Consider the following 27,468-nt stretch of genomic DNA (forward strand, 5'->3'; position numbering starts at 1 on the left):
GAGTGTGGGAGGGCATTCACACAGACAGCACAAACAAAGTGACCTTGTAACATTCATTTTAAGTTAGAGTTACTGAATTCCTACAATAAGAGCAACAGTCAGCAATCATTGACAATTCAAAATAGTTAAGCTGAGCTCTGTAAATAACATGATCCAGATGCTGGTTCTTAGTACTGCAATGGAGCAAATGCTTCTCTTTTGGTTCATGTATCTACACCCAACAAACCCACAAATTCGCTCTCACACCTATGTGTTTAGACAAGGCTCAGCTTGTCACTCTATGTTCAAAACATGTTATTGTGCACTTTAGTTTTCATCAACCCAGCTTTAAAGATTGTATTGAAAAAAAAACACGTCTGTCTGAAGAAGTGTCTCCAATAGACTTACGACCATAATTAAAAACACACACCATGCATAGATTACAGAAATACATTTTTGTTACTTTAGGCCACAGAACTGTATTGGTGATTTTTTTTCTTCTAACAAACAATAGTGAAATAATATATAGCTTATACACTGTATCATTTTTAGCAAATTCTCAGAACTTTGATGCCATTATTGATATTAAGTTTTGATAATAACTTTTCCAGTTATCTGCAATGATATACTGGCTGATATATCTAGCATGTCTATCTGATTGACAGGTGTGTTGGCAGATGGTTGTCAAGGATGCAAACAAGATATGTTGTGCAGTCTAGAAAGCTATATTGGTTGTTAAAGGGTGTAATGTAATATGTTAGATAAATCTCAGGTGTCCCCGGGATTTTTGTCTCTAATGTTTCAGCTCAAAATACTCAACCGATTATTTGTCATTATACTGTAAATGCCTTTCTTGTGTAGAAACAAAAGCATGCCGTTTTCATGTATCCCTTTAAATGCAAATGAGCTGCTGGTCCCTGCCCCCCTTTTCAGAAGAGGACCATGCCAATACAACTTGTGCTTTGGATATTGCAAAATAACCAATATGACTGACCTATATGAATCAGAGTCAAAGAGACTCTGGAAGAAGTAACTACCGTGAGAATGAACTATGACAAATCTTTCAGCCATTTTGGAACAATGGATAAGCAATACACACACACAAAAATACTGTATTATTGACAGTCAGTATGCCTTATAATGAGACATGATGACATTTTTGTCTTATATTTTCAATAAACATACACCGTTCATAAAAAGACAGTCATCAAACTGTACTGTGCATATTAAAACTGAGACCATGAATTATACAGACAATTGACATTTTCAGGTTAAAAATAAGAATGACGTCAGTTCTAATCTATGTTAATACAATAATAAACAATGGTAACTTTAGCTGCATTAGCTGTGAAACTTGCTAACAAACAAATTTGGGCAGGTGATTTGAAAACATTCACAAAATATAAAGTGCAATGTATTCTGGATGTGAAGATGGGTCCTCCACAGCTCACTCAGGGGACGATATATGCTGATAGTGAAAATGCAGACGACTCATTTTGAGACACAATTTATGATTTACGAGGAGTGTAACGAAAGTAATAGGTGGATTTTTACCATGGTAGTGTAGTTGTACACACTTTGCTGAAACAAATTTATGTTCAAACACCATGTAAATGTGAATTTTGCATAATGGGTCCCCTTTAATGGAAGTTCTGGCAAGAGTACAGAACTGTAAGTAACAACTTCAGTGATTATAATGGAAGCATTTTTTCTCTTCACATAAAATTCTAGCATTTCTTTAAAAAGAAAACCTTCTGCAAATAAAGGGCTGAGCATTTCATGTTTTGGTAAAGCCATAATGATGGTGGTGATATTTTGTGTTAAAGTACATCATCCTGTGCAGATACATTGACTAGATTGCATTATACAACTCTGCTGTTTGGGACTTACCTCCCAGAATGTTTTAGATGTCTCACTATTCAACACACGAAGAAACTGATGAGCTGATTTAGTGAAACATCAAAAACATCCTGACAGAAGGGTTCCCGGGACTTGAGTTAAGAAACACTTGTTTAGATAGCATCTTTATTGAGTAGCTTTATGTAGTTTGATTTGATAAATCAGATCAAAAAACATTTTTGAAGCCTGTTTACGCCTGTATTTAATGTGGTCCAGTTTTAAGCAGATCACAGAGACGCACCCATTTAGACACCAGAAACAGGGAATCAGATAGGAATCTGGGAAATAAAAAGAGATCCCTTGACAGGAAACAAGAGTTGCAACTGTATTCTGCTGCTCTTAAGGGAAGGCTCTTTTGACTTTTTTTAGTCCCACAACTAAAAATCGAACTCTTTGTCTTTTCAGAATGAACTTTGCCGGTGTAGAGACCCCAGGCACACGTCCAGGATTGAGAGCTGACACATTACTTTCGTTGTTCTTTTGCTGACCTTCAGATAAGACTTCGCAAAAACCTCTGCCTGCCCTCCATCCTGTCAACATCCAAAAAGCCCTCAGCTATTTGCTGAGGCAAAACAGCATTGCCATGGATACAGAGTCCAACTACTCTGGCTACTCGTACTACTCCGGCCGGTCGAGGGGATCTCACAGACATGGGTAAGAGATTTCATCAGGGTCTCTTTCTCTTTCTGCTTACTTTTTGCCTGTCAGTTGTTGAGTGGCAAATTTTAAAGAGGCTACTGTGTGATATGCAGCAGGTCACTGGATACTGTCTCCGATCTGTCTGCCTGTCTCATCTTATGAGATCATTGTCTCTCTTTTCTGTTTGCCCTCACTTTCATCTTCCCTTACCCTTCTTATTTATCAGATGGACTGACATCTGGTTACTTAGGGTCACTCAAGGTTTTCTATACCCTATTAGGGATGCTCATTTTGACCGTTTAACCGTTAACCGAAAGTAAAAACTTTGACAGATTAATACTATCAGTTAAACGGTTTAAAACCTTTTTTTTAAGGTTCTTGTTTTTTTAGTTTGCTGCATGGTTTAAAAATAAAATAGCCTACTATATAGCTTATATTATAGCTGCACGTGTGTGATTCAGCATGAAGCAGACCGACACACAGAGCGCCTGGACCGAACTGATTCTGTGCTAATGTTATGAGCGCGGGTAAACCGAAGGCTTGAATCAAGGGCAATCATCGCAAATGACACCATTACGTCGAGCGCAAAAGAACCGGTGAACCGTTTTCTTCAACCGGTTTATTGAATCGAACTGTCCGAAAGAACTACTGGTGATCCGAAAACCGATGCAACCGGTTCTTGACTCGTGAACGAGTCAGTCTATTGTTTGTTATCTGGCTCGGCTCAGTGTTCATCTTCAAGTTCTCTCTTCACAACAGTTCAGTCAGTGTACTGTTTGAGTACATGCATTACTCCGGGATATTGGTTTGTTTGAACTCAGAGGGAGTGTCAGCCACATTAAAAAAGTTAACAGCTTAAGTCATTTGTGGATTAATGCATATTAGAGATGCAAACCGTTTAAAACGATTCAGTTTGATTTGATGAATTGAATGATTCGTTTGCAAACCGGATATCCAGACTGCTTTGTTTTGAACTCTCTCTCACAACAGACATGGAAGAGAAGACAATGCTGAATAAAGTCGTAGTTTTTGCTATTTTTGGACCAAAATGTATTTTCGATGCTTCACAAAAATTCTAACCGACCCTCTAATGTCACATGGACTACTTTGATGATGTTTTTCTTACCTTTCTGGACATGGACAGTATATATGAGGTTATTGCACTCAAAGCATGGTGTGCTGATAACAATCTCTCTCTAAACGTCAAGAAGATCAAGGAGATGATTGTGGACTACAGGAAGTCACAGAGAGAAGGTCACGTTCCCATTCACATCAACGGAGAGATAGTAGAGACAGTTAAGAGCTACAAGTTCCTTGGCATTAACATCTCTGAGGATCTTCCCTGGAGCCTACACTCAGAGGCCATAGCGAGAAAAGCCCGTCAGCGTCTCTACCTCCTGCGGAGACTGAAGAGGTTTGGCATCTCCTCTAACATCATGTCAAACTTCTACCGCTGCACTATAGAGAGCATTCTGACCAGCTGCATCACTGTATGGTACGGCAACTGCTCTTCCTTGGACCGCAAAGCTCTTCAGCGAGTGGTGAGAACAGCAGAGCTCATCATTGGACACAAACTCCCAGCCTTACAGGACATCTATCAGACTCGCTGCTTGAGAAAGGCTCGCAGCATCATCAAGGACCGCACTCACCCTGCTCATCACCTGTTTGCCACACTACCATCTGGCAGACGTTTCCGATCCATCCGTTCACGGATAACCAGACTTAAGAACAGCTTCTATCTTCAAGCCATAAGACTACTTAATAATCAGCTGTCCTCCATCTAAAAAAAAAAAAAAAAAACACTGCTGCTCTTATGTTTTCTTTCATTGTACTTGCACTGCCACTTTTTTTAATATTCCTTCATGTTACTCTGTGACACTCTGTAATGACTTTTGGACATTGCTCTACTCAGGAATGCATCTTAATGTGTGCTGCTCTTAAGTTTATTTATTGCATCTGCACTGCCACTTTAATTTTCCTCCATGTAGCTCTACGTCACTCTACAAAGACATTTTAGACACCGTTCTACCGCAGTAATCACAATATTACCTCAGGACTTCTTATGTACACCAGACTCTAAACACTGACTGATTACCTTTATTGTACCTGTTACTTCCACTTATTTGTATATAATGCTCCGTCCATGTCTTTCTGTCTATGGGCACTGTAGGCACTCAAACTCACGTAGCTATTAAAATATATCCGAATATCAGGCAATGATATCCGATATCCATTCGAATTAGATTTTTCTCAAAAGTGACAGTCCTACGGTACACTGGTTAAGTGCAATTTGTGGTTCGGTGTGCTTAGCTGTAAACAGAGAAGAAGTGCATGCTGCTGCATATCATGAAGTGCACTGTTAATCTATAGGCCATACTAGGTTAGGTGAGAGTAGAAGTGCATTGCATTTAAAATATGAAACTGGTTTTCCAGGTTTTAACTTCGTCATCCTTCCAAGCTTTGATTTAAGGTCACAAGCATCTGGAGAAACCTTTCATCTGGAAAAAAAGCAAACACATACACGCTCAGTTACAAACACTGCACATGTGCAATGCAACACAGTAAGAATTATTGACTGGCTCCGCTTATATTGTTGCATTAAATATTTTCAGATGGAAGGAGGTTTCGACTAAGCAGGATTACATTAAATCATTACCAACCAATTAATCAGCTGTTGAGTAATTATTCTAGATAAATTACCTTGGCTTTTAGATGGGTGGATTTAACTTGTTTATGTCAGGGATATGCAGGATTCAGCTGAGGTAACAAAAGAGTTTATTTAGCCCTCACTGGGCAAACAGGAAAAACAAAAAATTACCACTCCACAGAGCAAAAGAAACCTCTCAGCGGGGACCAGTCCAAGCGTCTTCTGTGACGCAAATCACATCAACCAGAGCGTCATTGGGGACGCAATGTCAAAGTCACACTGAGCTGAGAATCCTTGGGACACAACAATCCAAAATCCCTGAATGAAAGGACAGAGTGCAGAGAGGAGCTGGGGTCAGGTCTCGGAAGATCCCAACAGAAAGGTGATGCAGGGACCGGAGGCAGAACCAGTCTAGGCTGACAGGAACAGTTCCAGAGGGAAAAAACACACTTGGAGCCTAAAACATGACAAGGCAGGACTAGGCAGACTGGACAAGACGATCACACGCGAAGCACTAAACAATCACAATGGTCTGACAAAAGACTGAGCACGAGAGGAACTAAAATAGAGGAGAGCTAATGATGAAAGAGTGGCTACAGGTGTGACGGAACACAGGGAATTCAGGGTAATGAGAGGGAGGGGGAAGAAACACTGACAGCAGAACACATGAGCTGTCAAAACAAAACCCATGTGTTCTGAGACTAGACACACAGACAACAAGACAAAAATACAGCAACACAGACCTAAGTCATGACAGTACCCCCCCCCCCCCTCCAGCAGCGCCACCAGGCGCAACCAGGAGGGGCTCACCTCGTCGCCGGCAGAAGTCCTCAGAGTCTGGTCCAGAATATCCCGAGCCGGAATCCAACTCCACAGGCTTAACCCTGGACACAAGAAAGACAGGGTGAACCCGACCAAGCATGGGAGGAAGCTTGAGCTGCACTGCCACCGGACTCAGGACCTTGGTGATGCGACATGGCCCAATAAACCTGGGTGCCAGCTTACGAGAAGGCACCCGGAGAGGCAGGTCCTTGGTGGAAAGCCATACCTTCTGACCGCAAACGTACTGGGTAGCCGGAGTCCGGTGACGGTCAGCCTCCATTTTGATCCGTCTGGAAGCCCGGGCCAAGGCCTCCTCAGTCCTCCTCCAGGTGCGCCGACACCTACGGACAAAGGCCAAGGCAGACGGGACCGCAGCTTCGGGTTCCTGTGCAGGGAAAAGGGGTGGTTGATAGCCAACAGAACATTGAAAAGGAGACATACGTGTAGACGCCACCGGGAGGAAATTGTGGGCACATTCAACCCACGACAACTGCTGACTCCAGGAGTTCGGATTCTGTGATGCTAGGCAGCGGAGAGCACGCTCGAGATCCTGGTTGGCTCGCTCGGCCTGCCCATTGGTCTGGGGGTGGAAACCTGAAGACAGACTCGTAGAGGCCCCGATCTGTCTACAGAACTCTCTACAAAACCGGGAGACGAATTGTGGTCGTCTGTCGGAGACCACATCAACCGAAAGACCATGGATCCGGAAGACGTGGTCCACAACCACCTGAGCGGTCTCCTTGGCGGAGGGGAGTTTGGGTAAGGGGATAAAATGGCCCGCCTTGTAGAAGCGGTCCACCACCGTCAGAATAACGGTGTTACCTCTCGACGGGGGAAGGCCAGTGACGAAATCAAGGGCCAGATGGCACCATGGACGAGAGGGAATGGGTAGAGGCTGTAACAGACAAACAGGAGACTGGTTAGAATTCTTATTCTGAGCACAAACTAAGCAAGCCAACACAAACTGCCTGACATCTTGGACCATGGATGGCCACCAAAATCGCTGACGGATGGCAGCCAGCGATCTCCGAACCCCTGGATGACAGGAAACTCTGGACTCATGACCCCACCGAAGGACCTCAGGACGCAGCGCAGCCGGTACAAACAACCGACCCCCCGGACACTCCCTTGGGACCTCCCCCTCCCGCACGGCCTCCCTTACCCGTCGCTCGACATCCCAAGAAAGGGACCCCACCATCACCTCTCTGGAGAGAATAGTACTGGGGCTCACCTCCTCACCGGGATTCTCGAACAAACGAGAAAGGGCATCAGGTTTAACATTCTTTGATCCTGGCCGATACGAGAGGGAGAAATTAAACCGCCCAAAAAAAAGTGCCCAGTGGGCCTGGCGAGCATTCAACCTCTTGGCCGAACGGATATACTCCAAATTCTTGTGATCCGTCCAGACCAAGAAGGGCAACGCTGCGCCCTCCAACCAGTGGCGCCACTCCCCCAAGGCCAGCCTGACTGCAAGCAGCTCCCTGTTACCTATGTCATAGTTTCACTCGGCCAGGCTCAGACGGTGAGAAAAGAAGGCGCAAGGATGCACCTTCCCATCCTTGGGGGACCGCTGGGACAGGACCGCGCCTACCCCGATATCAGAAGCATCCACCTCAACAATGAATTGCCGTTCCGGATCTGGGAGACAAAGAACAGGAGCAGAGATGAAACGGGACTTGAAAGCACCAAAGGCCTCCTGAGCTTGTACATTCCATATGAACGATACCTTAGGAGAGGTGAGTGCAGTTAAGGGTGCAGCAACCAGGCTAAAGTTCCTGATGAATCGCCTATAGAAGTTGGCGAACCCCAAGAACCGCTGCAACGCCTTCCCTGAGTCAGGGGTTGGCCACTCGGCCACGGCCCTTACCTTAGCGGGATCGGCCTTGATCCCCTCCATCGAGATAATATGCCCCAGGAACGAAACCGACTTGGCATGGAACACGCACTTCTCCGCCTTGACGTACAGCTGGTTCTCCAGCAGCCGTTGTAGAACCTGACGGACATGTTGAGTGTGGACCTGCAATGAGGGAGAGAAGATAAGAATATCATCAAGGTACACAAAGACAAATCTGTTCACCATGTCTCTCAACACATCGTTCACCAGGGCCTGGAAGACAGCTGGGGCATTAGTAAGCCCAAAGGGTAGGACCCGGTATTCAAAGTGTCCCGTCGGGGTGTTAAATGCTGTCTTCCACTCATCCCCCTCACGTATACGGATCAAGTGGTAGGCATTATGGAGGTCTAGCTTGGTAAAGACCTTGGCTCCCTGTAACAACTCAAAGGCTGACGACATCAAAGGCAGAGGATACCTGTTTCTTACAGTGATGTCATTGAGGCCACGGTAGTCAATGCAGGGTCGCAGGGAGCCATCCTTCTTCTTAACCCTCTGGAGTCTAAGGGTATTTTTGGGGCCTTGAGAAGTTTTGTCATGCCCTGACATTTGTGCTTTTTTCAGTTTCTTATAAATATCTAAATGGGTAAAGTCTAATATCACTGTAATCAGCACAAACTGGGCTATAATAATATGTGAAATGCATGCATGTACATGATTGTATTTTTGAGAAAAAAAATGTTATGCATGGTTAGTGAAAAACAAAAATGTTAAATCACTTGAATAAGGCAATAAAACACATACATAAAATTGGTTGCCGGTAAAGTTGAGAACTGGAGCTTGTAGCCTAGAATTTTTCTTTCTGAATGATGTGAAAATCATCTTGTTTACTCACTCACAGAAAACAATATATTGATTTAAATTTTCTAAAACACTTTTTGTTGGTAAAAGTCATATGCGAGTAGGCGTCAACTATCATGAATATCATTGTGATTTACACCTGAGAAGACAAAGGCCTGCATAATGAGCTGCATAATGAGCCTCTCATTCAACTGTGCCACTCTGAGGGAGGACTTACAAGAAAGAATGTGAGAACAAAATAAAAGTATATAATTTTATGTTTGTAGTTTATTAAGAATATATTTAATTATCCCACAACATAATTTAATATCCACTTGGGGGAGCAGTTAAACAGTTTATTAGGAACAATCAAAGCTGACTTTCAAATTTTTTGGCATCCTTTCTCTAGTCACACAATCCTTCAGAAATCCTTTTAACAATCTTATTTTCTACCAAATAAACCCCATTTATTATTATCATCATTATTATTATTATTATTATTATTATTATTATTATTATTATTAATGTTGAAAAGAGCTGATAATATTTTTCAGGTTTTTTTAGGGGGAATAAATCGAAAGAACTGCATTGTTTTTACATTTGTTAGAGTTATCTCTATTTGTCACATTTATATTATTTACATCAAGCTTTTGAATGGTATAGTATTGTATATTGTTATTGAAACTTCATAATGTTTCACTTGATTATACATTAAGTCAGGAATTATAGTTTGGAAAAAGTATTTGGAAAAAGTCTAACTAGTAAAATGTTTACACGTTATGTGAAAACTAGTACAAATAAATAAAAAGAGACTTACTCATGTTTATGATCTCTGCTGAATAAAGTGCTTCATTCTTTTTTCTGAGGAAATCCATTTCTCAAATCCTCAACCACATCACATCTTTTTGGGGTGAATTATGTCTTAGTCCTCTCATCGCGAAGCAAACAGTAAAATAAAATAAAAACTTGAAGAATAGTCTGGCTGCTTTTTCTTCTGTGTGGGCGTATTCAAGCCGCTGTTTGAATCAGTTTGAATCTGAATAGCGCGTTAAGCGCGGGGGCGTGGTCACATTAGATATAATGAGCGGAGATATGAAAAACATACATCGCGTTGTTTTCATGTGGATTACTTTATCTCAGAATATTTGTTTTCGGCAATATTTGTTTAGTTTAAAAGTAGACATTCCAGGCTTTCTATAGATATCTCTCTCATGTCTCTTCGTTGAGTATTCACGGAGTTACAGTTCATTTTAATGAAATGTTTGTACATGACGATCAGCGGAGACAAAGACTGTAGACAGCGCACCTTGTTTGTTATCTTTATTTTATAAGTGCACAAAGGTTTTTTGTTATTATGTCTGTATCCAAAAAAAAACTAGACCCTTTACAGATTCGATTGATGTATTGCTCTTATCTGTACGATTAAAACTGAGAGTGTAATTTAAGTTCTTTTCGGGGTTATCAGGTGAAAATGACTCAAAACGCATATATGCGTTAATCGACTCGAAAGGGTTAACAAAGAAGAACCCAGCCCCAGCAGGTGAGGAAGAGGGCCGGATGAGGCCGGCATTTAAGGAGTCCTGAATATACTTAATAATAAGATCACCCTCCTCAACCTGAAAAAGAGGAGACAGAGCCAGGAGACAAAGCAGAACCAAGACAATACGCAAGACATGACTGACTCCAAGAGAACACAGAATTGCCTGACCAATCCACATGAGGGTTGTGCTGCACCAGCCATGGGTGCCCAAGGACAACAGGAGCACCCAGGGAATCTAGGAGGTAAAATTCAATTACCTCACTGTGATTGCCGGACACAGTTAAACTTGCAGGGGTAGTGGAATGGGTGATGGAAGAGATGAGGAAACCATTTAGGGAGTGAACAGAAATAGGAGAAGGAAGAGGAATGGTAGGAATACCCCACTGTGCCGCAACAGAGGCATCCAGGAAATTGCCTTCGGCACCAGAGTCAACAAGTGCAGAACAGGAATGAAAGGAGTCCTTGTGATGAATCGAGACCTTCAACAGGGTACGAGAGATGGGGGAGTCGACATGAGGAGTAGCACCCACCAGGATCCCCCAGACTACTGATGGTGCTCTGGCTTTTAACGGGCACTGGATAGCTCGATGGCCCGGCTTCCCGCAGTACAGAATCAGACGATCCTGCTTCTCTTTGGGGGTAAGGCGAAGACGCCCCACTTGCATAGGCTCAGGGTCTGCTGACTGTGACAAGGAGGTGAAAGCACTACTAGGGGCGCCCTCCACCAGCATCCAGGAGGACTGAGCAGCACGCCGCTGATGTCTACACTGAAGGTCCCCCTCCACACGGAGGGCCAGATCCACGAGGGTGTCAAGACTCTGAGGTATCTCGTGAGTAGCAATCTTATCCCAGATGCCATCATCCAAACCTTCCCGAAACCTTGCACGCAAAGCTGCCTCATTCCATTCACAGGAGGCTGCCAGAGTTCTGAACTGGATGGAGTAATCGGTGACTGATCGCCTGCCCTGGCTCAACCGCGCTAACTGGGCAGCTGCCTCATCGCCCTGAGCAGAGCGGTCAAACAGTTTGATCATCTCTGCTCTGAAGTCTTGGAAAGTGGCACAGAATGGAGCACGGGCGTCCCACACAGCTGTTGCCCAGTCCCGGGCCTTTCCTTTCAAGAGGGTGATTACGAATGCAACTTGGGACTCTTCAGTAACATAGCGCCGAGGCTGGAGGGTGAAGACCAGAGAGCATTGGGACAGAAAGGCACGGCAGGAGTTAGGGTCCCCATCATATGGCGGTGGACTATTGGCATGGGGTTCAGGCTCAGCACGAGTAGTAACTGATCTGCTGGCCAAGGCTTCAAGCTGGAGCTTCTGAATCTGGAGATTGAGGTCCGCTACTTTGGCTGTGAGGCACTCAACCTCCCTAGAGGTGGTGGTCAACTGGCTGGAATGCTGACCCAGAAGAATGCCTTGTTGGCTGACTGCGACTCTTACTTGGTCTGCACCTGCTGAATCCATCGTGGTCAGACCGTTCTGTCAGGGATACGCAGGATTCAGTTTATTTAGCCCTCACTGGGCAAACAGGAAAAACAAAAAATTACCACTCCACAGAGCAAAAGAAACCTCTCAGCGGGGACCAGTCCAAGCGTCTTCTGTGACGCAATATCAAATCACATCAACCAGAGCGTCATTGGGGACGGAACGTCAAAGTCACACTGAGCTGAGAATCCATGGGACACAACATCGAAGGCTCACCAAAATCCCTGAATGAAAGGACAGAGTGCAGAGAGGAGCTGGGGTCAGGTCTCGGAAGATCCCAACAGAAAGGTCATGCAGGGACCGGAGGCAGAACCAGTCTAGGCTGACAGGAACAGTTCCAGAGGGAAAAAACACAAATAAAAAAAACACACTTGGAGCCTAAAACATGACAAGGCAGGACAAGACAATCACACGCGAAACACTAAACAATCACAATGGTCTGACAAAAGACTGAGCACGAGAGGAACTAAAATAGAGGAGAGCTAATGAGGAAAGAGTGGCTACAGGTGTGACGGAACACAGGGAATTAAGGTTAACGAGACTAAGGGGGAAGAAACACTGACAGCAGAACACATGAGCAGTCAAAACAAAACCCATGTGTTCTGAGACTAGACACAGACAACAAGACAAAAATACAGCAACACAGACCTAAGTCATGACAGTTTATTTGCTTGTTGGGCAGTTTTCCAGAAATCAGACCTCATAGCATGTTGCAACTGATTTGATACATATATATATATATATATATATATATATATATATATATATATATATATATATATATATATATATTTGTGTGTGTAATTTTCTTTTAAAGGATTACATTCCTTGAGATCTAGATCTTACATTAAGCCTCACTCATGTAGAAAATTGAGCTGTTTGATTCAGCTAATTATAATTATATGGTACATCACACTGACAATGATTTAGGCAACTGAATTAAATTCAATTCAGTTCTCATCCGCAGTACACAGTACAGTATCGTTTCCCATGTTAATTTGGATAAGGACCGGTTTCCGAAGGCTTTCAAAGGCAGACTGCATTTTTGAGTGTATTTCCACGGCTTTCCTGTAATATGTGTGATTATCTTTTGTCAACAGTAGCCGTGCTATCAACTGGTAAGCCAGTATTTGCAAACAATTAGATGATAACTGTTTGTCACCTTTAGTTTAGCTTCTTGTTCCCATGAGAGCAGGTAATGTGCAGGACACATAGAAGCAGATGAGAATGGGAGGCGTTTAACCTCCTGTGCTTGTTTTGACAGGATTGAGCCTGTTTTCAGTGAGAGCATTGTTGTTTAGAATTAACCTCTACAGTATTTTGCACTGACTTGGATAAAACAGCTGTTGTATTTCTTAATCTGTTGTAGTGTTGTCAAAAGACCTGGTACTTCGGTACCTAGTTGGTAATAAAAATATTAAAATAATTATATATAAGATAAATATATTTTTTTAGTACCGGTGGTACAGAGTACCCGGTCAACCCGGTTCTTGATTTGCTATGCGAAAGGTGCGCAGATGCGCTCTCTTCATAAAAGCACTGAGACATGACGACATCAAAAGGAGGAAACACACCAAACTAACAAAACACTTTAAAGACAGACGCCTAGAGAAGAGTTCATGTAGGTGATGCTGGGTACGCAGTAGTCTAATGAGAAAACGAGGCAAAACACTTACAAACTGCTGTCCTTATCTGTTGCTGACTGTTTCTTGTTCTTCTTCCTGTTTTTTATAATTGTTGTTCTCAGTTCTCTCTTGGAAAAGAGATCTTATTCTCTTTGAAATTGCTTTATTAAATAAACTTTAAATAATTGTTATAAGATCTTACACCACTCTTTAAGAACGTGATCATCTCACTTTCTGACTGGATATTGTTTAATTTCATGTGATAATCTCAGAGCGTGCGCGCATTTGTCTTTGGGGTTCCCCCCACACATCAGGATTTCTGATCGTAAATATTCAACATGTTGAATATTTACGATTCGCGATTGCGGCAATCCGACCTTTGTCCGATCAGGTTCGGAAACTCTTAAAATACCTCACACCAAGGGAAAATCTGACAAAATAATCTGTAGGACCATCAAGATAATCTGGGCATAGCTAGGATTGTCGGAAGGGGGGAAATCGTAACATTCAGAATGTATATTTCAACCAACTTTTGCGGCTTAACATTTACAGATACTGGTCCATGTGGAGATTTGATTTGAATAATTTATGCTAACTTTGACAAATTCCGTGACTCTCCATATTAAAATATAAGTTAAATTTTTATGACTGGATTTTGAGATTCCGGCCACGTTTTCAGCTTCCCGGAAATCATAGTGCTGTATGCATCAAGAACCGGGTTGACTGGGCACTTGGTACCACCGGTACTTAAAACCCCTTTGCGTGCAAACATCGCTGACGGCCCCAGTTTATTATTGTTTCACTTTCACAGCACATTAAACATCACTGTCTTACTTCATCTGGACAAACTGTGCCTCAATGGAAAGTTTAAAGACTCAAGCTTCGATATTTGACCAATATTTTGATAAAACATTGTTGCAGTGACAGATATTTAGTGATTTATGTCAGGAGTGCAAAATAATAAATCCGTATTATGCCACATTTTGAATAGAAATTCACAACTCACTCATATTCAGTCACGTCAAGAGCGGTTTATTTGTGTTCACATAGACTCACTGAACAGCGTCAATAAGGATTTACAGACCAAAGATGCATATCTGCGGAGATATATGGATATATTTACTGATGTTTACTTCATATTTCTTCAGACAGAATCGTCATTTCTATTCATTTTCCACGGATTTACGCGATCAGATGATGAACAGCCTCTCCCTGCGATCTGTGTGTGCGTGCAGTAGTCACAGCTCGTGCGGTGTGTGACTCAGACTCTGATTGGGTCTTTCAAACGTCAATCTTAAAGTTTCATATCTGGACACCGCCCCATCGTGTCACATGCTTCCTGCACACTTCCTGGTAGTTATCTGGCCAAAACAACACTGAAACACCTCTGTACACACAAAATATCCGAATAATAAACCCGCGATTACGATAGTAAAGCTTGGTATGAGAATTTCTTGAGATCTGGGGCGTTTTTATAAAAAAAATCGAAAATGTACATCGGAAATGCTAACTTGTGCAGCGATGAAAAAGGCTACAAATAACATATTTTTACAACAGTAAACGACCAAATTCCACCCCTGATCGCTAAAGGAAGTTATTATAAACACTCGATCGGGGTTTAAAGTGAGTTTTGAGTAAAAGTGTACTAATAATTTCATAAATTGTCAGATGTAGCTTGATGCTAACGTTAGCACCAATGCTACTAATAGCAGGTGCTTTTCTTCTTCATAATGCATTTTTGTCTCAATAATTCACGTAAGGTCGTAAGAAAATGTTTTGTTGTATTTTTATAGTAAGACTTTTGATAAATAAGGGCTAAATGCAAAGAGAGACTGAAGTGAGATCGCTGCTTTGTTGCTTTGTAAAGCCTGAAAAACCACAATCAAGGCTAATAAAGGTGGAATAAAAACAAAAGAATAATGATAAAAGAATAATGCGGATAATGTGTCATACTTGGCGGACGTGTGAAAGAACCGTTTGGTGAGAACAATACAATCATGATTCGGGCAGTTTTCAACAGTGAAACATACACAAAGAGCACAGGAAAGTTTACATGTGAGATCTTACAGAGATGACAAGGGCCATAAATCAATCTGATTAGCCTTCTCTAAAAACACACATGACATGGCCTTAGAAAATATTTCATAAAATTCACAGTTTTACAGATTCGATTATGAAATTTTTTATGAAGTCTTGGAAGACTTGTGGCCTTAGCTACACTGTGTTTTCAAACTCATTTCCTACATCAACATTTTTTTAAATACATTTAAAACATATGTTTTTAATATTTTTATTTTTGTTTTTATGTTTGAGCTTATATATCTCTATTATCATAACAGTCTGAGTGATTCTGATTCCTGAACAGTAAACTTTAAAGTGTCAGCTTTGTGAACAAAGGTTGATTATGTATCTAGTCAGAAAGAATCATGAGCAGAAACCTTTTTATTTTGGGTATGTAATTTCGGTCTCCATGCCAAAAAAGGGGGGTTACTAGTAAGGGGTTAAAGAAACCTGGTACCGTGATATTTACATTTTTTTAGTACCGACTTTGTACCGAAGTACTGGGTCTTTTGACAACACTAACCGCCACAAAAAAAGGCTTTGATTTCATTTAATAAACAAGAGGCACTGCACGTGTCAAAGTCGAAACCCAGTCTGGGTGTTTCACTGTATTTCTAAAGAAAACCGGATGTCTTCAGAAACACTGATACAGTACATTCGGCCAGATATGTCTGCTGTAGGATACTTTCCAAGACGGGCATTTTGACATCATTTTTGTATGAATTTGTCCATTCAAACACAATACTTCAGAGAGAGCTTAATATTTGCGCTGAGAGCTGAGATGCGGGTTTGCATGCTTCGGATGAGCGCATTCACAAATCTTCTCATTGAGAGCTTGAGCTTCCGTCCTCTGGTTCTTAAATGTTTAAACTGGCAAAGCTTAAATGAGTTTAGTTTAAACACAGATATCAACGTGTTCCAGGTCTCATCTGTGTGTGGGCTATCAGCACCCGGGTGATGAATGACTGCTCGTATTCCAGCATATGGCATTCGCATTGAGTGAATGGTTTGTCCAGGGTTTTTTTTCATTGCTGTTGTTGTAATGTACTGGGAAGCCAGAATAAGTATCCATCAACAGAAACATATATTAGCCAAACCTTTGTTTTCTTTTTACATGTTATTCATAAGAAAAAGATGCGTATGTCAGATTACAGATGCGTTGTCAGATTTAAGCTGAGCGTGTGCCGGACCGTGTGTGGAGAACCGTACGTTTAGATTTTTTTCCACAAACCATCCCACCCCTAATTTAAAGGGATCGTATGATACAATTAAAATTTTTCCTTTCTCTTTAGAGTGTTACAAGCTCTCTGTGACTAAAGTCTCAAATCCAAAGAGATATTCTTTATCAATCGAGGTTGTGACTACATTAAAAGGTTAGTACGCCCAAAAATGAAAATTATGTCATTAATAACTCACCCTTATGCTGTTCCAAACATGTAAGACCTCCTTTTATCTTCTGAACACAGTTTAAGATATTTTAGATTTAGTCCGAGAGCTCTCAGTCCCTCCATTGAAGCTGTGTGTACGGTATACTGTCCATGTCCAGACATCATCAAAGTAGTCCATGTGACATCAGAGGGTCAGCTAGAATTTTTTGAAGCATCGAAAATACATTTTGGTCCAAAAATAGCAAAAACGACGACTTTATTCAGCATTGCCTTCTCTTCCGTGTCTGTGTGAGAGAGAGTTCAAATCAAAGCAGTCTGGATATCCGGTTCGCGTACGAATCATTCAGTTCACCAAATCGAACTGAATCGTTTTAAACGGTTCGCATCTCTAATACGCATTAATCCACAAATGACTTAAGCTGTTAACTTTTTTAATGTGGCTGACACTCCCTCTAAGTTCAAACAAACCAATATCCCGGAGTAATTCATGTACTCAAACAGTACACTGACTGAACTGCTGTGAAGAGAGAACTGAAGATGAACACCGAGCCGAGCCAGATAATGAACAAAACACTGACTCGTTCACGAGTCAAGAATCGTTTCTGTCAGACGCGTCTGATTCGTGAACCGAGAAAGCTGATGATACTGCGCATGTGTGATTCAGCGTGAAGCAGACCGACACACAGAGCATCTGAACTAAACTGATTCTTTTGGTTAAAGATTCTGAACTGATTCTGTGCTAGTCTTATGAGCGCGGGTAAACCGAAGGCTTGAATCAAGGGCAATCATTGCAAATGACGCCATTACGTCGAGCTCAAAAGAACCGGTGAACCGTTTTCTTCAACCGGTTTATTGAATCGAACTGTCCGAAAGAACCTCTGGTGATCCGAACACCGATGCAAGCGGTTCTTCACTCATGAACGAGTCAGTCTATTGTTTGTTATCTGGCTCGGCTCGGTGTTCATCTTCACAGCAGTTCAGTCAATGTACTGTTTGAGTGCATGCATTACTCCGGGATATTGGTTTGTTTTAACTCAGAGGGAGTGTCAGTCACATTAAAAAAAGTTAACATCTTAAGTCATTTGTGGATTAATTCGTATTGGAGACGTGAACCGTTTAAAACGATTCAGTTCGATTTGGTGAACTGAATGATTTGTTCGCGAACCGGAAATCCAGCTGCTTTGATTTGAAATCTCTCTCACAACAGACACGGAAGAGAAGACAATGCTAAATAAAGTCGTCGTTTTTGCTATTTTTGGACAAAAATGTATTTTCAATGCTTCAAAAAATTCCAACGGACCCTCTGATGTCACATGGACTACTTTGATGATGTTTTTCTTACCTTTCTGGACATGGACAGTATACCGTACACACAGCTTCAATGGAGGGACTGAGAGCTCTCGGACTAAATCTAAAATATCTTAAACTGTGTTCCGAAGATAAAAGGAGGTCTTACATGTTTGGAACAGCATAAGGGTGAGTTATTAATGACATAATTTTCATTTTTGGGCGAACTAACCCTTTAAGCTACAACTGAAAATTTTCCAAGCATGCTTTGAAAAGTTAAAAAAAATTAAATAAATTTTTCATGTTCTTTTTGTAACAGGTTATGAAGAAAATTAATGTTTTACATCAGTTGGTGTATAAGAACAATTATAAACATGGAAGCTACATAAAAGGGAAGCAGGATATGTACTTTTTTAGGGTAGGTTTAACATTTTTTTAACATTATCTGGAAAATACATTTTACACTAAATGCCAAGTAGTGTTTCAAGACCAGGCAATGAGCTATAACTGAAATGAAAACACTTTTTGTATCTATGACATGAAGCTTACATCAACCCACGAATGCATCTGTGAAGGCTTTGGGGAATTTTTTAAATTTTCCTATAAAAGTACAGTTTCTAAAAAAAAATTTAATTGCAAACTAAAGTAAAAAAATAGTTTAAATTAAGTGGCATCTAAAACAAAAACACACTGATATTGTACAGTATTGTACAGTATTAGTGGAGTCAGCTGTCTTTACTGTCTGTCGCTTGTGTAGTGCAAACACATACAAGCTTCATCACTGTGTCTGACACACCACTCTGTTCCCCTTTCGACTTGAAATGATGGTAAAATTAAGGACATTATTAACTGCTTTTACATTTATTCTGAAAGATGAAGTTCGTGATTATGGAAAGGGGTGTTACATTACCGACGAGGGCTCCCGATGTTCGGCCAATTTCAGTGCACTGTGTTAGTTGACCAATCAGAGCAGACTTTGCTTGTCAGAAGGAAGGTCTTTGTTGAAAATTATGCGTTTGAGAGAGGCGGGGCATTAGAGGACCTACAATAATGTACAGAAGTTGAAAAATTATGTGTTTTTTGAACATTAAAGCATGTCAACATATTCTGTTACATCAAATACACAAAATAATGATCTTTAAAAAAGCATCATATGACCTTTCATTTATTTTTGTTTTAATGGTCTTAGGATTTTTGAAGGCTTGATTGCATTTGGACTGATTTATAAACTGCTACTGTAAACAACAGACCAATTCAAGGATTTTTCATTTGAATTGAATAGCAACTTAATTACAAACGTTTGGGTTATAAACCAAGTGATTTGGGTTAAAAAGTAATGAACTAACAGGGAACTACACTGCGACCAAAATGGTTGCATATGCAACCTTTTGAAATGCCTTGCGACCCTAATTTTTATGGGGTCGCTAATGTATCACTGATTATTTTTGTACATACTTATGTGTTATGCTATGATTTAATATGAGAATTTATTAAAACAGAAATGTGTATTTTAAGAATACGTTTTATAACATGCTCCGAGCATTCAACACATCAAGTTGACATGCCAGTTTAAACATTCAAAAGAGTTTAAAGCATTCAAACACAAGAGGCGGTAAAGCTGAACTGAGTAGCTGTTTACTCGCGCGCTGTGTTTGGTGCGCAAGAGAGAGCCGCATCTCACGGACAGCAACACTGAACCGAGCTCTCCTTCAGGACGTTTGTGTCCTCCTGCACCAGAACGAACAAATACAAATCGCAGTTTTGTAGAACAGAAAAGAGTGAAAAACGAAAGAGCTCAATTCAGCACCGTGGTGTTCTAGTGTTAAGGGCGCACGCAGAGACGCGCTTCAAAGTCTTCTTGCTTTTGTACCGACAACAGATACATACAAGATATGTCAAAATACCCTTCTTGGAAAGTGTGTTCTAAAAAGACTGGTATTTCTTAAGTGAAAGTAAAGAGTTGAGAAAGAAATCGGATGTGTATCATTGGATGCTTTCGTTGTATCTTAAAGTGACCGCGTAAATTACTAGCTCTGCTGTCAGTGTCTTTAATGTATGAAAATGAAAGTAAATCACTCACTGCTCTTGACTGAATTACTTTGTAGTTTTAACAAGAATCTATCCACAGTTAATCCAAAAATCAACCTAATGCAACCTTTTCACACCACAGACTGAACAAAATTAAGCTTTGCTTGCTTGGTAACTGTTAAACAAACATTGGTAGTTAAATATTGTAAATATTGTCATACTGACAGTTGTCTGAAGTTTTGGTTGATTCCATTACATATCTTTCTATTAAAGTCATCTGACATTATCAAGAGGAATTTGTTCTGATGCAGTTTAACTCTGAGTTCTTGTCATATTTTATTACCCATATCTAAACTATAGCAAATAAACTGTGATAATTTGAGAAATGTTGAAGGTGTCTGAATAAATTTTGGTTTGACTTTGTATTTTATTTTACAGTGAAAACTATGCAGTGCTATTTTAAATTAACAAAAACAAACTTAAAAAACATAACCATTTTGCAAATAGCACAAATAAATAAATAGAATGAACATACAGTACAAATTAAACAATTTCAAACAGGGCCCACTGTACAGCCTGCACCAGGGCCCCTCTAACCCCAGCTACGGCCCTGGGTTAAGGTACCAAGACGGATTGCTCCGTGTGTACAGTGCACTGTGTGTACTGCATGTGGTTTATTTTTATAGTGGCTTACTATAAATAATTTGTGCGACCAAATCATGTTTTGCGCCAGTAACTGAAAAAGTTAGTAGCCCAAGTTCCACCAGTGGAAAAGGTTAGTGTAGTTCCCTGACTAAATTTGATTTAATTGTTTAATAATAGACTTTTCATTTTATTGTTGTTGAAATTATGATTAATTAACCTTTGCCATGTAAACCTTTCTCTTGAATTAACTTTTGAATTGGAATTTAGTATTTTAATTTCTGGGTTATTTTTTAAATAGATTTTTATTTTATTTTTAACTTCTTAACAATCTTTGCACTGATTAAACTGTATTTTGCTATAAAATGAAAAACTGTTTTCTTGAATGATTTCTTGCTGTTGCTTAATTTATTGCTCCAAACTTAATAGGTTTCCACTCCATTAAATTATATTTCTTACTTGAACTGAGTTAGTTGGTCCCTAGACATGAAAAATCAGAGAGGTGCTCGTCCGCTGTAGTGCCACGAATTACGTAATGGTCAAATCAAATATGGCCGTCCTCGGATGATGATGAAAATCCAACTTCTTTGTTTCTGAATGTATATACACATGTAATACCTATATTTAGACTTATTATGGTATGTGGAATTAATTTCTGATATTGTTATCTGACTTTTTATCTTAACCTGTTAACTGTCACTCACGTTTTTGAAGATAGACATGAATGTGCATGATACAAACATAAATTTGTATAATTCATGACTGAAAACATTTTGTAACATGATTTTGATGTGCCATTTACATGGTAATGCAATGTCTGATTTTAAAATGGGTTTTGAAGGATGAATTTTGAGATTTTATGTTTTCAAGTGATATATAACTTCTGATGATTTCTAAAATGTGATAGAGAAAAAGGCAAAGAGGAATTATTTTTTTTAAACAAAGGTCAAAGCTCTTTTTGTAATGTAGATTTCTGAGGGTGCACTCTTGTCATAAATTCATCTATTACTTTTCCTACATAATTTATAACAAAAAATATTGGTAAAATATATATTTGGGAGTCTTAGACCTTTCCAACGAGATATAGTTTGTCAAGATTAGATTAGATTTGATTGTAATATAGTATAGACAACGTAAACTCTGCGCACGCGGAACAGCTGCGGGATCTCGGTCTGCTACGGAGGCCTACACTATCACCGACCCCCACTACTGCATCTTGCTCACAGTGGAGGCACCACAAGCGGTGTGAAAGGAAGCAGAAGAGGGGTAAGCACGGGCTAGGCTAACGGCTAACCCATAAAAGCCATCTATCCCTTCCATAGTACTGGCTAACGTACGCTCGATGGACAATAAACTGGACTACATTCGATTGCTACGTTCAACTCAGAGGACTGTAAGAGACTGTTGTGTTTTTGTGTTCACTGAAACATGGCTCAGCAACAGCATTTGAGACCGTGCTATTCAGCTCGACCAGCTGACGTGTTATCGAGCAGACAGAGCTCTCTTTGCGGGAGGAAAAACCTGCGGCGGCGGGCTTTGTGTTTACATCAATGACGTGTGGTGCCGTGATGCTGTTGTGATCTGCAAACACTGCTGACCCCTGGTGGAGCTTATGATTATTAAGTGCCGACCCTTCTATCTGCCCTTCTATCTATAGCAGGGAATATACTGCTATACTGCTCATTTCGGTTAACATTCCCCCGATCAACAGCAACAGGAATGACCCACTTAATGAACTGTACCAGCACATCAGTGAGCAGCAGACAGCACACCCCGATGCTTTTCTCATCATAGCTGGGGATTTCAATCATGCTGACTTAAACAACGTGTTTCCAAAAATACACCAACACATTAACTTTCCAACACGAGGTAATAACATTTTGGACTTTGTTTACACCACACAGAGAGGAGCTTACAAAGCCCTCCCCCACCTTGGAGCCTCATACCACATCACTGTCATGCTAATGCCTGCATACAGACCGCTCATTAAAGTCACCAAACCAGTTCACAAACAGATTAAAGTGTGGGCAGAAGGATCATTAGAGGTTCTTCAAGACTGCTTCAACACAACTGACTGGGACATGTTTAAGCAGGCTGCCAGATGCAATAACACCACTGAACTCCAGGAGTACTCAGAGACTGTCACTGCCTACATCAACAAGTGTATTGATGATGTAACAGTCACAAAAACCATCACTGTCCGGGCCAATCAGAAGCCGTGGATGACAGGGGAGGTCTACAGACTCCTGAAGATTCGGAATGCTGCCTTCAGAGCTGGAGATGAGGTGGGCCTGAAAACAGCCAGGGCTAACCTGTCCCGCGGCATCAGAGAGGCTAAGAGACAGCACTCCAGGAGGATAGCCCATCAATTCAGCGACAGCAGAGACACTAGGAACCTGTGACATGGGATACAGACCATTAAGGACTACAAGCCCCCACCACGGACCTGTGACAGCAACATCTCTCTGCTGAACGAGCTGAACACCTTCTTCGCTTGCTTTGAGCAACAAAACAGCACCACTGCACAGGAGACTCCACCTCCTCCCGGCGACCAGGTGATAAGGCTGAACCCAGACAGCGTGAGGAGATCCTTCAGCAGGATCAATGCACATGAAGCTCCAGGTCCTGACAACATCCCTGGTCGTGTACTGAGAGACTGTGCAGCAGAACTCACTGATGTCTTCACAGACATTTTCAACATCTCACTGAGTCAGGCTGTTGTTCCCACATGTTTCAAAACTACCACCATCATTCCAGTTCCGAAGAAGCCATCTCCATCCTGCTTCAATGACTACCGTCCTGTTGCACTTACTCCCATCCTCATGAAGTGCTTTGAACGGCTAGTCATGCACCACATCAAGTCTGCCCTCCCCCCCCTCCCTGGACCCCTTCCAGTTTGCATATCGGTCCAACCGGTCGACCGATGATGCCATCTCGACTGCCGTCCACTCAGCACTCACACATCTGGACAAAAAGGATTCATATGTCAGAATGCTGTTCATAGACTTCAGTTCAGCATTCAACACAATTATCCCTCAACAGCTCATTTACAAACTGGTCCAGCTGGGGCTCAACACTTCGCTGTGCAACTGTCTGTTGGACTCGGCAGCAACTGTGGAGACTGTGGAGAGAGTAAGCAGCACCAAGTGGGTGTACACATCACAGAGGACCTCTCCTGGACTGAAAACACAGAAGCACTGGCCACGAAATCACAACAGCGTCTCTACTTCTTCCGCAAACTGAGGAGAGCCAGAGAGCCACCCCTCTATCAAGTACACCTTCTACAGAGGCACCATCGAGAGCATCCTGTCGAGCTGCATCACTGTGTCGTATTGCGCCTTCAATGCGTCCTGCCGAAAGACTCTGCAACGCATAGTGAGAGCAGCTGAGAAGATCCTTGGTGTCTCTCTCCCCTCCCTCCAGCACATTTACGGAACCCGTCACCCTTGCAAAGCCCTCTGCATCGTAGGTGATCCCACCCACCCGTCACACAGCTTATTCAGCCTGCTGCCATCAGGGAGGAGACTGCGGAGTCTCCAGGCAAGGACCAGCAGACTTAAGGACAGCTTCATCCACCAGGCTGTCAGGAAGCTGAACTCCCTCTCAAACTTGCCCCCCCCCCCCCCCCTTCTGCCCCAGGCACCACTGAACTATGAACCCCCCAAAGATCCCACATCCCCAAGTCCCCCCCCACTAATATACGATGACATACATCAGTCACTTTGTGCAGCATTGATCTGCTCACTACCTCATTCAGCATGGAACTGACGTCATTCCACTACCTATCAATCAGTTAAATAAAATAACTGCTCTTGAGCCCTTTGTCACTTTAATCAGACTAAATAAGCTTTTTGTTTGCACTAAAAATCTCATCTGCACTGTTGTTCACTTCATTGATTTGCACTCTATCTGCCATGTGCCTTATTTAACTTTATTTTTAATTTTATTATATGTGTTTTATACATTCCTTTATTGTATAGTTGTATCTACATTTTATGTTTGATCTAGATTTTTAGGCTCTACTGTTAATGTTATCTGTATATACCGGGGGTCTGAGAGTAATGCAATTTCGATTCTTTGTATGTATGTACTTTACATGTGGAAGAATTGACAATAAAGCAGACTTGACTTGACTTGACTTGACTTGACTTGAAGTCTACCACAACATGAGTGGCATAAGTAGACTCAGGACTCCATTGGTTGAGATCAAGTCGAGGCTCAATCTCACTGACAAGTTTTGACTTGTAGACATGAGCTTTGATTTGAACTTCTGCTCCTTCAAAATGATTGTCGGTGTCTTTGCTTGTTCGCTGAACTGAGGTAGTTTTCTCTTTGATACAGTTGTGCTAATTTTCTTGGTCTTCTCAACTAACCTCTCCTGCCTGTACAAGCAGTAGACATGCTTCCCATTGTGACAGTTGAGCAAGCGAAGAGTGACACCTCCGTCAACAGCCTGCTTGGTGAGCAGATTGTGTAGTGGAACAGGCACATTGACTGTCACAGAATATGGATTCTGCCGCTCTAGCACAACGTCCAGCAGCTTTGAAACATTTTTGTTGAATGTAAAGTGGCTAGTGGTGCTCAGTGCATGTTGGAGATGGCATTCTGTCTGTTTCAAAGTGTGGTTGTTGGTAAGAAAGTTCATGGTATCAGTGATCATCCCAATCTCATGGATCAAGAGCTCAAACTCTGCTACAGTATTTGCAGTGTGTGGCTTCTACTACATAGTGACCTCCAAGACCCTTTGACACTCACTGAATGGTCTGCTCAACTTTCATGTCGCCTGCCACAGCACAGAACAAACCAGGGCCTATTGAGAAGTGCCAGTAGAGCTCAGTTTTTTTTTACTACCAAGCTCTAGCACCTTGATTTGTTCAAGATACCCATGATGAAGGTAGTTTATGCAGTCATATTCTGCAAAGATTGGCATAGAATCCTCTATAGCAGTGTTAATTTTGACACAAAATTTTAATTTAGTTTTAGTCTTAGTCTTTTGACTATAATTCTTTTTAGTTTTAGTCAAGTTTTAGTCATCTGATTTGTTTTAATTTTAGTCTTATTTTAGTCGACTAAAATTGCTTGGTATTTTAGTCGACTAAAATTGCTTGGTATTTTAGTCGACTAAAATAAGACTAAAATCAATAACAGATTTACTAGACAATTTTTTACAGCTGGTATAGGAAACAAACTTAACCAAAATATATAAAACACAAATTCAACTTTATTTCAACACAACTGTGTCTTTATTTCGATTCAAAAGCTTTTATGCAGCAACAAACACGGTCATGATAATGTAAACAATAACTAGCTGCCAATTGACCATCAATAAAAGAAAAATAAAGTTAGGTCCAGGACCTTAAAGCTTACAGCTGAGCTGAACAATAAGTGCATACATTTAAAGTAAATATTTAATAAGTTGGCAGCTAGGTGGATAAAAAAAGTAACAAGATTTTATAAGGTATTCATTTGTCTAGCAATATTGTATGTTTTAAATACTACAATATTGCTAGATTTGTATGTATAATGATAGGATGTGAACAGTCACGTTTTACATGACTAATATAGAAAAATTTGTGATATTGTCAACAAGTAGAACATTATAAAATATACTAAACATTAGTATTAATCAAATGTATGTATCATAATATTACGTATTAGTATTGTGCTCTCATCTAACTTGAAGAAGGGGCTATTTTACAGTACTTTTCAGTTCGTAATATTTAATGCTACAACATCTACGCACTGCACTATTCCAATTTTGCTTAGCTCAATAAACAAAAGAACATCGTTGTAAAATTACATTTGAGAAAATGTCCGGGTGGCTCGTCTGTAAATGTCTTTTCAAATTGGTTGTGTTCTTGCCACGAATGAGCGCTCCGCGTGCTTTACACTTTGTTTTGTTTTGTTCGTCGTCAAACGTGAAGTGAGCTGTGGACATTTTGTCGCTCTTTTAGACAGTAGGGACTTTAAGCAACAGCTGCAAATGGAACGGCTACAGCGACCGGAAGTTTGCCGTCACACCGCTGTAGCCAAGAAGGTAAAAGTCACTAAGCAACGGTAAAACAGAACAGCGCAACGCAGCATTAATTCATTTATTGAGATCCAAAAAAATATATAATTTAAAAAAGCAAGAGAAGGATTGCTTTTGGCGTTAAATGACAATCTTTTGTCAGAAGAGGAGTTTTTAATATTGTATGATGTAAATAAGTCTAAAAACATAACATTTATTTACCTAACCTCTCACGTTGTAGCGACTCCGGCAAATCAGCTGTTCTCCCGTAGTAGACCGTTAAATTAGAACGTCACAAAGTAGCAGTTAAATTCGCGCAGGCGCAATACAACGCCAGAATGGCGTTGCCGTTCCACCAGAGGCTGTTGCTTAAAGTCCCTATCACCTCTTCGAATGCCGTCTTCCCGGGAGCTCATAAAAACTGAAAACCTTCGCTTCACGTCTCAATAAGTCAGGCTCGGATTGGTTCTCTTCTATGGAGTGAGTTTTGGTTCTTTATTACATGCGAGAAAATAAAAGATCTGAGAGAAAAAAAAAAGTTTGAGAGAAAAAGTTATCACACTGATAGCAAAAAAACATTTAATGAGAGAAAAAATAATATTTGAGAGAAAAAGTTTTCATGCCAATAGCAAAAAATAATAATATTTGAGACTAAAAAAAGTTTTGAGAGAAAATATTTTCTCAAAGAACATAAAAAAATATACATTTGAATTTTTTTTTATTATTTCTGAGAAAAAAAATCT

General features: G+C 40.9%; 1 protein-coding gene across 1 annotated transcript in view; it reads left to right on the plus strand.

Annotated features, from left to right (window-relative positions):
• LOC128015278 (vang-like protein 1) overlaps positions 1–27,468 on the plus strand; it is an 86,171-nt gene that overhangs the window by 3,275 nt on the left and 55,428 nt on the right. Inside the window, exon 2 of the mRNA XM_052598988.1 lies at positions 2,284–2,532. Within this exon, the coding sequence (XP_052454948.1) occupies positions 2,462–2,532 (71 nt within the window). The 5' untranslated portion in view covers positions 2,284–2,461. The remainder of the gene's footprint in view (positions 1–2,283; positions 2,533–27,468) is intronic.

This window comes from Carassius gibelio, chromosome A1 (genome assembly GCF_023724105.1).
Source record: "Carassius gibelio isolate Cgi1373 ecotype wild population from Czech Republic chromosome A1, carGib1.2-hapl.c, whole genome shotgun sequence".
Taxonomy (NCBI): Eukaryota; Metazoa; Chordata; class Actinopteri; order Cypriniformes; family Cyprinidae; genus Carassius; species Carassius gibelio.